The 11,876-nt window shown below is 48.6% G+C and overlaps 2 protein-coding genes, 1 non-coding gene and 1 pseudogene across 5 annotated transcripts in view; 3 read left to right on the top strand and 1 right to left on the bottom strand.

Moving 5' to 3' along the window:
* EFCAB12 (EF-hand calcium binding domain 12) overlaps positions 1 to 8,101 on the top strand; it is a 25,734-nt gene extending 17,633 nt beyond the window's left edge. Inside the window, 5 exon segments of the mRNA XM_059663648.1 lie at positions 589 to 802; positions 4,015 to 4,171; positions 6,119 to 6,166; positions 7,281 to 7,573; positions 7,576 to 8,101. Of these exon segments, the coding sequence (XP_059519631.1) occupies positions 589 to 802; positions 4,015 to 4,171; positions 6,119 to 6,166; positions 7,281 to 7,573; positions 7,576 to 7,595 (732 nt within the window). The 3' untranslated portion in view covers positions 7,596 to 8,101.
* On the bottom strand, positions 8,082 to 8,282 carry LOC132215963 (U2 spliceosomal RNA; annotated as a pseudogene).
* A 1,300-nt stretch (positions 8,283 to 9,582) lies between these two features.
* Positions 9,583 to 11,876, top strand: part of RPL32 (ribosomal protein L32) — a 4,397-nt gene continuing 2,103 nt past the window's right edge. Inside the window, exons 1-3 of one of the 3 annotated variants that reach the window (XM_059663645.1) lie at positions 9,583 to 9,687; positions 10,876 to 10,976; positions 11,546 to 11,727. In XM_059663645.1, the coding sequence (XP_059519628.1) occupies positions 10,881 to 10,976; positions 11,546 to 11,727 (278 nt within the window). In that variant the 5' untranslated portion in view covers positions 9,583 to 9,687; positions 10,876 to 10,880. Of the gene's footprint in view, positions 9,688 to 9,730; positions 9,750 to 9,804; positions 9,835 to 10,875; positions 10,977 to 11,545; positions 11,728 to 11,876 lie in introns of those variants that run through there. The other 2 variants (XM_059663647.1, XM_059663646.1) reach the window with 2 other exon arrangements.
* Positions 10,665 to 10,804, top strand: LOC132216005 (small nucleolar RNA SNORA7). Its single transcript, XR_009448688.1, has one exon. It is a non-coding gene; the product is annotated as a small nucleolar RNA SNORA7 (small nucleolar RNA).

Below are 11,876 nucleotides of genomic sequence, written 5' to 3'. Positions count from 1 at the left end.
TGCCATTGGAGCACAAGAGCAGCCTCAGACCTAAACAAATGAGTGCAGCTGTGTTTCAATAAAACTTCATTTCTAAAAACAGGTGGTGGCCCAGATTTGGCCTGTAAGATGTACTTTACTGATTTTGGCTTTAGGGGTTTTCAAAAGACATCGATTTTTCTTTCCTTGTAAATAAATAAATAAGGCAGCCAGAAGTGGCTACACACTGCCCAGGCCTCTTCGACCTCGCTCTGCCATCCTTAACATGTGGCTTCCACCTCAAGTCACAGATGGCTGCACGTAATTTGAATTCTCATGCAGCTAAACCCTTGTATGTAACGTTTCAATAGGACACATGTGGGGCATGTGCACTGTACCCTACCGTATATATGACACCAGCATGTGTGCACATCTGTACAACGGCCGCATGTGCTGACCATGTGTGATTTTTCTCCCCGGCCACTGACTTCAAAACCTGAACTTGGGTCCCATTCTTTGCCATTGCCCCTCTTGGTGACCTTGTGTAGAAACATAGATTGTCAGCCTTCAGGTCAGGAGGAAAGAGGCAAGGTGAAGGGAAGTGTGCGCCAACTGCTTTTCTCTTTGCAGCTCACAATCCCCTCCATCAAGTACACGGAGCAGTGCCGCCTGGTGCGCAGTGGGAATAAGCATTTTGACAACCACTGCCTCCCATCCACCATCCCCGGGGAGATGGGCGAGCTCATCAATCTGTTCCGAAGGGACACCTTTCTGCTCTACCTGAAGTGCCAGAAGGTCTGTCAGTACTATGGCCTCCCGCTGACGGAGGACATCCTCATAAAAGGTAAGGGCCTCCGTGGCTGGCCCCAGAAAGATGCCTCAGATGTTCACCTGAGGGTTGCCCCTCCCCAGCTGACATGCACCCAGTCAAGCTGCTGTAACTTGTGGCGGGGGCATTGCTGTTATACGGAGTTTTAGAGCCTGTAGCTCCACAAGTTCTACAAGGCTGGAGGTCTGGGCTCCCCGGATGAGCTTGGGGAGCTGGCATTCTCGAGAACAGGAGTTCCGAGCAAGGGAGCCCTGAAGTTGAGCATAAAGGAACGATCCCAGTTTCCAAGAGGGAGATTTGGTAGAAGTGACAACTGCTATGCTGTACTGGGTGTTACCAACACCGCCTCCCTAGCCAGGCCGCCTGTGTGGCCCTTCTGCAGCACTGAGGTAGGAATGCACCAGGCAGGAGTCAGGTTCTGCTGAGGCCCTTTGCTCCCTGCTCAGACAACAGGACTCAACATCGAGACTTCCATACTGGTTCCACCCTGTGCTTGGGGGAAGAATTGTGTTTTCATACATCCAAACAGACCTGAACCCTCCACGTCTCCGAGTAGACTGTGTGCTTCTGAGCGATATTTCCATAATAACCGTAGAGCAATGCTGGCACCCCAAACTGATGATTTTGTAAATTTAATGGGCAGGTTCCTCTCTGTGCTTAAAAAACATGAACAGCAAGTTGCATGAGGGCAGAAGTTTTCCCGTAGGAACTTTGCAGAAGCTGTGGCCATACTGGGAGCTAGAAAATGAGGTTTACTGAGAAAGGGCACACAGGGAGACTTACCCAAGAACAAGAGTTAACAGTCACACCCTGACTGGGTAGCTCAGTGGGTTAGAGCAGCCGTGGGAAAACTACGGCCCGCGGGCCAGATCCGGCCCGTTTGAAATGAATAAAACTAAAAAAAAAAAAAGACCATACCCTTTTATGTAATGATGTTTACTTTGAAGTTATATTAGTTCACACAAACACTCCATCCATGCTTTTGTTCCAGCCCTCCGGTCCAGTTTAAGAACCCATTGTGGCCCTCGAGTCAAAAAGTTTGCCCACCCCTGGGTTAGAGCGTCATCCCCATACACCAAGATCGTGGGTTTGTTCCCCAGTCAGAGCATATATAGGAGCCAATGAATGCATAAACAGGTGGAGCAGCAGAGCCATCCATCTCTCTCTCTCTCTCTATCTCTCTATCTCTATCTTTCTCTGTTCCTGTCAGCAGGCATCAAGCAACTACTGATTCTCTCCACTGCTGGCTTTTGCTAGCTCCCGGGTCTATGAGCTTCCCGTTGCCAGGACCTCACATTCATGGGTTCACAGGAGCATCTGTGGGTGGGCTTCCTCTTGCCTTTGATTGACCGAGATGGAAAGGACTCTAGTTCCATCTGTGACTAGAGCCGCTGTGGGGACACTGGGAAGAAAGAAGGAAGGGAGGGGAAGAACAGCTCAGCCTGCTTTGCTCTTAGGTGGGATTTCTAGAATACTAGACGGAGGTGCACAAGTCCCGCTGTCCTGGCCACTATCTGTTGGCTAGCTTTATGGCAGGGGCCTGCTCTGCTACAGACACAGAAGCACAAGCACCGAGATGTCCGAGTCCGTGTACTAGACTAGAATGTGGTGCGCTCAGACTCCAGGTCTCCCACTCGTGGGCCAGAATTCTATTACACTGAGGCATTTGCCCTCTCCCCAGTGACTATAGCTTCATTGTTTTTCTTCCCTCTTATTTTATAAATATTTGCTCACTTAAATTTTTTTGAAAACATAAAAATAAAAATCCCACTCCAGCCTGAGTGAACCACCATTAATATTTCGGTGATTGTCCTTTCACAAACTTATTTTTCTTTTCCATTTACACAAAATTATTTCTGTAAATCATATTCTAAAAATCATGTATGTATTTTTAATGTATTTTTAAAACCCTATATACCTTTTTTTGGGGGGTTAGAGAACGTTTATTAGGTAAATTACAGAGGTAGAAAAAGTAATTCCTAGAAGAAACGGGCTTAGCAAGCAAGTCATAGAGGTACAGGAAGGGCCCTTAGAGCTTGGCAGTGAGGAAGCTAATGGTAAGGTGCCTGGGCCGGGCTGGGGAGAGGGAGGGGAAGGGAAAGGTGAGAGTATGCTCCCTGGAGGGAGAGAACCCTATATACCTTTTTAAAGTGTTGGTGCTACATATCCCCTTCCCTCTTCTCCTTTCTCACCTGCACATCCCTGCCCTCCCCACAAATAACCAACATTAATAACCAGGAGTGTAACCTTCCCCTCATTTTTCTAGTATTTGAGGTCTTTGGATTTTACCAACTTTTTTTTTTAATTATTGATTTTAGGGAGAGAGAGAGAGAGACATCGATTTGTTGCTCCACTTATTTACGCATTCATTGGTTACTTCTTGTATGTGTCCTGACTGGGTATGGAACCAAAAACCTTGGCGTATCGGGATGACGTTCTAAATAACTGAGCTACATACTGGGCCAGGGCCCCGGTGTTACCATCTTAGGACAAGCATTGCTCCATGGCTGCAGGAAGATGGAGACCCTGGCCTAGCGTTTTTAATGTACTGCATCTGTGAGACTAACTCTAGGTAAGGAGAAAACTGCCATCAACTAGGTCTAAGTTAACCTGGTGAAGCCTCAGGTAAACTCTCCATACACACCTCTTCCTAGGACTCCTGACAAGGACACCCCTGTAGAGTGTGTGGCCTCATGCTCTATCCTAATTACACCCCAGCCCCAGGGCCATTGCGAACCTGGTTATAAACTCCCTTAACTCTAGTCCAGTTAGAAGTATTTTACCAACTCCATTTTCTGATCTTGCAGTAGCTACAGGCATACCTTGGAGATATTGCATGTTCCATTCCAGACCACTATAACAGAAGCAAGTATCCCAATAAAACAAGTCATAATCTTTTTACTGGTAGAGGGTTTTGCTTTCCATTTGTAAAAAAAAAAAAAAGTACCACCTGTTAAGTGAAATAAAGCCAAATGCAATAAAACCAGGTATGCCTATATATGCCACGTCATGGTTGGAGGGTAAGAGACCCTCTGCACTATTTCTGCAATTTACTTTTAATCTATAATCATTTAAAATTTAAAAGTTAAACCATGTACATAAGAAAAACCTTTTTAAACAAAAATGTGACTTTATTATTTTTTTAAAGACCCTTCTCTGCCACAAAACGTCAGGTGTGTGGGGTGGGGTGTTGGGCTGACAGGCCATGTTTCTCTTGCTGCTCACAGCCCTGCTGTACCCAGGGGACAAGATCATTTTCCAGAAGGACGAGGTGCGCCCCATCCGGCAGCCAGGAGGCTACTACGTGGACCTCCTCCTCAGCCCAACTGCAGCCCTGCTCAAGTCCCTGGGCTTCAAAGGGCTTGCGGCTAAGAAGACCGACAAGCTGAGTGTCAGCCCCGCCCCCCCCCCCCCCCCCCCCCCCGCCTTCCCCTTTCCCTTTGCCTCCTGCCTTGCTGCTGTCCATCAGCTACAGAAGCCGGGATGCTGACTTGCCTGGGATGTCATATTGTACCAGTGTCTCTGACCTAACCCTGCACGTCCAACTGAGTCACCAAGCCTGACTAGTCCCCAGTGTCCCCGCTGGCATATGGCTAGGGTCTACAGCCACCTCACCTCACTCCCACACAGCTACCATCCTGGCTGCATCCTGTGATCTCAAGCTCTCTGGAAAGATTAAAAAGAGAGCCTTCTTGGAGAATCAGGAGGCCCCTCACCAATTATGGGCCCAGTGTCATGAGTGCTGCAGAGCACAGCCCCTTCCCCTGCCCCACCTTCTCTGGCAGGAAGGGGCTTATAGCTCCTGGGAGGAGAAAAGAACTCTGCACTGGGTACTATGTCTGACTCTCAGGTTAACTTGGAGTCCTCTCTCAGAAAATATCCTTCTTGACCCCCCAGGAGTACGCCCACACCTTTCTTCCCTCTCACGTTTGCATCTCCTAAACACTAAGAGTCCCCATGAGACTCACAACCAGGGAACAATGGGCAGTGGTAGTTCATCCGGGCTAATGCCCTGAACCTGTCTCCAAGGCCCTTTCTCTGACTTTCCAGTGAGCCAGAGCAGTCCCTCGGAGGCTCTCTCCTGTTGCTTCTTAGATCCTAAGGCCTCCTTGTTTCACTGTCTCCAGCTGTAATACATATACTCTCAAAAGAAAAGAAAAGAAAAGAAAAGACAATCTCCTTCTTTGGAAGGAGGTGAAACTTGGCAGGAGATGAGCCAGCTACCACGGTGACTGCAGACTGGAGAACAAGCAGAATCCTGCAGAGGGATGGGGCCAGCATGGGAGAAGGAGGGGACACCACGAGGGGGGAGGGGCCTAGGACCTACCCATACTCTGGGTCCGTGCTAGCTGCCCACTAGGGAGGTATGGACAGAAGGGCTGGGGGGGATGCAGCAGAGCTGAGTGGCAATCAGACAAGCTTCGGATAAAATGGACAAAGTACTTCACTCTCTGAGCGCCAGCATCTTCATCTGTAAAATGGGCATAATAGCTCCTACAATCTACAATGAGGACAAGAGAAAAAATGCATGGAAACTTCTTAGCATGTTGTGTGGCAGATAGTTGGTACCCAAGCAATGACTGTCGTTGTCAGGATGTTCTCAAGTGCAAGCGTGGCCTGGGCCTGCAGGTGGGCCCTGTCCACACTCTGGTTGGGAAGAAGCATGAGCCAGGCAGGCGGTAGTGGCCTTTCTGATCCTGAACCGAGAACCTAGGAGGTGGGAGGGAACTTGAGGACAGGACTCTTGTCCATGCTTAGGTAGGCCACCTATAAAGGATAAAGAAAGGTTACCGAGGGCAGGGATGGGCATTGGGTTCGTGTTGCTACTTAGACTGTACTGTGTAAGATTCTGAGGCCGAATGCAGGGTAGCTGGGAAAGAGTGCTGTGGTTGATTAGTGATGTCTGCCAGGCCCAAGGTTTGGAGAGTTGGTGTTTACCATCCTTATCTCCAAGGCTGGATTCAGCTGTGGCAGGGAAAGTGGAAGCTGGGGGCCCAGAAATGATGCAGATTATTGAGCATCTCTCATCACTAATCTCCATTCTGGGAAATTAGAAAACTGAGGTTCTGAAAGGGGAAGTGACTTACCCAGAGTCACCCAGCCAGCCAGGTGATGAGCCCAGGCCTGGCTGACCCAAGCCCACTCTATATTCCACTGGAGCATGGGATGCCAGAGTTAGGGCCCCACCCAAATAGAAAAAAATTCTCCTTTCAAAGCTCTGGTTTAGATTCAGAGATGGACCCATCCTGAAGCCTCCAACTTACCCTCTGAGACCCCACCAACCTGGATTTCCCCTCTCCTGACTAGATACCTCTCTCTCTTATCCACTAGGAAACAGTCAAAGAAAATGGACTTTGAAGATTTTGAGAAATTCACCAGGTCTGTACAAATCATCTAACTCTGGATGGGGGGTAGATGAGAGGAGGTCTAGCTTCAATTTGTGGAGGTGCCTGGGACTCTGCATGTTCCATGGTGCTCTTAGCACAGCATCTGGGGTGGTATGGACCAGTGTCCAGGGGGGAGCAGTGCCTAGGAGCTGAGAGGCAGAAAACAACTTAGAGTGCCAGGAAGGCTTTGGGTGCTTTCCATGTGTTAACTCATTTCAATCCTCTCAACAACCCTGCGAAGTTACTTTTCACATACCCAACCTACAGAAGAGGAAACTGAGGTACAGAACACTTCTAATTAAAGTCACACATCTGTTAAAGTGGTGGAGCAGGGATTTGTGAGAAATGGCTCACCTGTCCAAATTTCAAATGACGGACTAGGAAACAGAAGCCTGGCAAAAATGAGACTTTTAATAACACTCTTGGGAGTGGGTGCCCATTTTACAGGGCAAGGAACATAGCCTATTTATTTAGACTTCCTCCAGTTCCTCATTGGCTGAGGACTATTTGGTCACCTATTTCCTAAGAGGTCGCCTAGGTCTTACTGTCTCCCATTGGGTTATTTTTTTTTTAAAGGGGGGGGCTGAGGCCTTCTCTAGTTGCCTCCACCTCTCTTTGGCTAGGGGCATCATCCTAGGACATGTGCTATCAGCCACATATACAGCTCTCATCCTCTCTCCCCACCCCCACATCCTGTTTGCTCTGGGGAAATTCAGCAATGGCCTGGCCAGATGCTGTTTCTTTTCTATGAAGATAAATCAGAGGCATGTTTCTTACAGATTCAATCCAGCTACACTGGCTCCAGAGGCTGTACTCTTAATACCATATCAAAATGTTTCTAGAGAACAGATGATGTACTTGTAAAGAGTTTGGATTTTAGAGGCAGCAGACTGGAGTCAAGCCAACACTCTGCTGCTTGTCAGGGAGAAATGACTTATCCTCTCTAGGCCTCTGGGTCCTTACTGGTAAGGCAGACAGGGTAATAGAAGCATGAAATGCAATGCTACACCTCCTCAATGGCCACAGTTGGTTTGCTCGCTGAGGAGCTCCAGCCCTGCCCTGTCCACCACCATGACAACCTTCCTTGTGTCTTCTCATTTTTCCAGGAAGCTGAAGGAGAAGAGGCCCCGTGGTCCACAGCGTACCCACCCCAATTTCTTCTGGCCGGGTCACCTCTTGGACAAACTGCAGCTCTACCTGCCCTCTGCGACTGTGGACCGGAGCCTGATGCTATTCAGTTGTGTCCAACAGCGGCCCCCAGTTTACCCAGCCACCTACCACTCCAATCTGTGATGGCCCATTAGGAATAGGGACTACTTGACCTGTGTTTATTTCAATGCCCCCAAGATCTACTACATCGACTAGAGTGGCCCAGGTGATGTCAGACCCAGCCATCCTGGGCTGGACACCAGTGCAGCTAGCAGCCCAGAGCCATAAACACCAGGAGTGTCAAAGAGCCAAACAGAAGAAATCATTTCAGTGGGATGGCCTGGGGCTAGCTGTATCCAGAGTAAAGTGGTGTCCAGGGTCTCAGAGGCGGATGTGTCCAGGGAAAGATGTGCAGTTTTTGGGTGTTTCCCTGCCCTTTTGAAATAAACCAGACTGGAGTTTCTATCATGTCACCTGTGATCCCCCTGATGTGATTTCTTACTCAGCTGTGGCTAGGAGGGTGTTTGGAAAAGTTGGGGTCCTGAGCCTGAGGTAATACAACAGGCACACTCCCTGGGATGTTGATGGATGCCTGCCTGGCACCTCCAGCCTCTGATCCTGGGATCTCAGTGTCCAAGGGGAAGCAGCAGGCAGTGTTGGGAACCCTGTGCCTTCCTCTGAGGAACGCCATGTCTCTCATCCCCCGCAAAAACTGAGCCACTGGATTACTTCTTCCAAATCTCCCGAGTCTTTTGCAATTGGAAGCAGGCGCTCTGGTTCATGAGCTCTTTGTCTGATTAACCCATCTGATGCTGTCAAAACCGTTTCCATTATATGGACAGCTATTTTTAAAAAAAATAATTATTTTTTATTGATTTCAAAGAGGAAGGGAAAGGGAGAGAGAGATGGAAACATCAAGGATGCTACACTTGATCTTAGCCAAAAGGCCGAGAAGCGATAAAACATCAAGGATGAGAGAGAATCACTGATTGGCAGCCTCCTGAACGCTCTCCACTGGGGATCAAACCCCCAACTCAGACATGTTCCCTGACCACATGACGGAATCCAACAGTGTCCTCTTGGTTCATAGATAGATATGAGCAGCTATTAACACAGTGCTCCCTGCTCTGCATCCCATGTGACTCCCCACAGACCACAGGATAAGCAGGATTCATGAGGTGTGATTCACAAAGGGGTTTTAGTCTCAACTCTGTTTGCCAAATATGTGGCCTGGAACAAGGCATTTGACTTCACAGTTCACTTCTTTGGGTCTCAAATGCCCCTTCCCTTCACAATCAAAATTTCATGACGGAGTTGGCAACACTGCTCTCCTCACTTCTCATTCAGTTAAGAACACATCCAGTTTAGCAACTGTCTCCATCTGGCCCCTGGAATTATTCCTATCAAGATCACTAATAACATCAGTATTGTGGGATCCAGGGACATTTTTTTCTTCTGAAATTTGATTTTTGCACTAATCTTTTTTTAATATATATTTTTATTGATTCCAGAGAGGAAGGGAGAGGGAAAGAGGTAGAAACATCAATAAGAGAGAATCATTGATTGGCTGCCTCCAGCACGCCCCCTCCTGGGGATCGAGCCCACAACCTGGGCAGGTGCCCTTGACCGGAATGGAACCGGGGACCCTTCAGTCCATGGGCCAACGCTCTATCCACTGAGCCAAACCGGCTAGGGCTCCCGCTAATCTTAAAACCAAAAACTAAACAAACCAAACCAAGAATAACAATTAAAAACTTGGCCATTTTAACCTAATGGTTAGAAGTGTGGATTTTGTCAAACCCCCAAATTTCACTTTCTACATATGTAAAATAATATATTTACTTCGTAGAATGGTGGATAGTAAATCCCATTGCATGATAGCTATTTTACGTAGTCTCATTGTTTTTTACAATAACTCACGTGAGAGCATATTATGAAGTCTTTATTTTGCTTCCTCCTGGCCCACAAGAGGCGCGCTTTGGAGCAGAAGAAAACAGGGCGAAAATTAAAAAAAAAAAAAAAAAAAGCTGGAGGCGGAAGAGCAGCTTCAACTTCTGGCGGAAGTGGGTGCCCCCACCAGGTCTTAGAAGCTCAGAAAGAATTCCAAATATCCTACGTAGTCCCAACAGCAGGTCTGAACATTTTTCAGTACTATTCCTAGACATTAATGTCTATTAAAACACAGGTAACCTTCAGCTTTTTCCAGTGTTATTTCTCTGACGTTTATTTTTGAACCACCAAGAACCGGAAGTGCTCTCCTTTTCCCTGCCAGGACCCAGAGGTCAAGTCCCATCAGGCCTCGCGCGGCACCTTCCCCTCTCTTCCTCGGCGCTGCCTGTGGAGGTGGCAGCCATCTCCTACCCGGTGAGTTATAATCGTCCGTCATCTGTGTCTCCGCGTTGTCCATCAGGCCCAGTCGCTCCCTGGTGAGGAAGCTTGTCCTTCCGAGGGGTCGTCTCATTGGGTGTATTCCTCGCCGCCTGGCTGGATCGCCTACAGGAATACAACGAGGTGACCCGGCCGGTGTCGGAGGTTGGCTGGCCGGGGACGTTTGCTCCTACGGCGGCCGCTTGGGGTCGTTCTGAGCTGCGGGCAGCTTGTTTGAGCCGTGGGGGCGCGGGGCGCCGATTGAAACCAAACGGAGGGGGCCCTCGCCGGGCGTGGAGCGATCCGGGGTTTGCAGCCTCACTGGCCAGGGCCCGAGTCGTTAGGTTACTTCAGTAGATCAGCGATATCCGCCCATGTGTTTAAAAAAACCTGTCTCTGTTGCCCGACGCTCCCTTCCCCATAGTTTCTGGCCCTGGGTTCACTGCTGCGGCGGAGCTGCAAAAAAAAGAAAAAAGAGAGAAAGGACCGAGTTGGCGTGGTGACTCGCTCAGTTACCAAATTTCGGTTATCGGGTCAGGATGTCTGGGAATCTAACTGTGTCGTTGTCTCGGAGGAAATCAATGGGAGAGGGCTGTGCATTTACTACTTACTGGGTGCGAGCAAATTGAGGACACCTTGAGGAAGGTAACTTTTGAGTTGATTTTCAGGTAGAATGGCATTTCAAAGGCCCCGGGGCGTTTTAGAAGTGAACCTAGAGGTTTCTCTCTACCAAACGCCTGCCCTAGTCTGGGCACGGCACGCGTTCAACGTGCATTAGTGTCTCCGTTTTTATAGGTGAGAAAACAGATTCCAGTTCACGTGGTTTGTCAAATGCAGGCATAACTAAAAGGAGATGGGACCGGCGGGGGGTTGGGGCACTGGGCCGTAGGATCTGCTGCCCCTTTGCCTGCTGAGGACGTTTGGGGCCAGCCAGTGGGATTCTTTCTTGGCTTTGAGTGGGCGAGGCGACGCCTAACCTCCCAGGACCGCGTCTGGCGAGTTGGCTAATATTCTGCCAGCTTCGGAGACGGGAGGGAAAACAGCCTGGCAGAGGTACCCATTCCATTCCCAGCTTGCTCCGTAGCTGGCGATTGGAAGGCACTCTGCAACAGCGCTGAAGCCCCGGGCAAGGACAGCCTCTTGTCAGGACTGTGCTTTGTTTCAAGGTACCTGTCTCTTTTAAAGGCACCATGGCTGCCCTCAGACCCCTGGTGAAACCCAAGATTGTCAAAAAGAGGACCAAGAAGTTCATCCGGCACCAGTCAGACCGATATGTCAAAATTAAGGTATGTGGTCCGGGGTGGAAGTGTTGTGTTGGGATGAAGAAAAGGGTTCCTGAATCAGCTACTATTGGGTTTCTGACATCACTTAGTCAGAAGATTACCTTTGGCAGGTGAATCAACAAGCCTGGTTGGTGGAAGAGCTCACTGTAGAAACCTAGGCATTTATTGGAACTCAGCCTCTTGAAGTGTAAATTGGAACTTAAATACTTGGCTGTTTTGAGGTGTCCAGAGGCTTATTTCAGGTGGCCTTGATGGTACGAGGGGTAATTATCCTTATTTTATAGATGAGAAAACTTAAGTCTTGAGGGCATTGTGGGAACCCATTCTCTTCATCTTAACTGCACAATCTCATGTTCCGTTGGTGTGTAATATGCTTTTCCTTTGTTTAGGAGTGTGGATGTGGGTCCACAGGAGCTCTTTATTTCTTCACTAAAAAATATATAAATAGTGAAAGCCTGTAACCCAAAGACTGCTAGTGTTAGTTTTCATTTGGTGCCCTTTTTTCTTCCAAAAGGAAGAGTTGGCAGTCTGCATAGACACTACTAACCCATCTATGTGTTGTTGTTTTTCAGCGGAACTGGCGGAAACCCAGGGGCATTGACAATAGGGTGCGTAGAAGATTCAAGGGCCAGATCTTGATGCCCAACATTGGTTATGGGAGCAACAAGAAAACAAAGCACATGCTGCCCAGTGGCTTTCGGAAGTTCCTGGTCCATAACGTCAAGGAGCTTGAAGTGCTGCTGATGTGCAATAAGTGAGTTGGATCCCCCCCTCTGGGTTCAGATGCTAGAAGTATGCATCTGTGAGCATTTTTGGTAGGGGTTCTAGACCTTTCAAAATGCATGTGGAGTTGTATATTTTCCCAGGAGCTTAGTGAATGCTTCTTGGGAGGAATGTGAGGTG

Source organism: Myotis daubentonii, chromosome 14 (assembly GCF_963259705.1).
Source record: "Myotis daubentonii chromosome 14, mMyoDau2.1, whole genome shotgun sequence".
Lineage (NCBI taxonomy): Eukaryota > Metazoa > Chordata > Mammalia > Chiroptera > Vespertilionidae > Myotis > Myotis daubentonii.
This window is presented reverse-complemented; position numbering and strand designations above follow the sequence as displayed.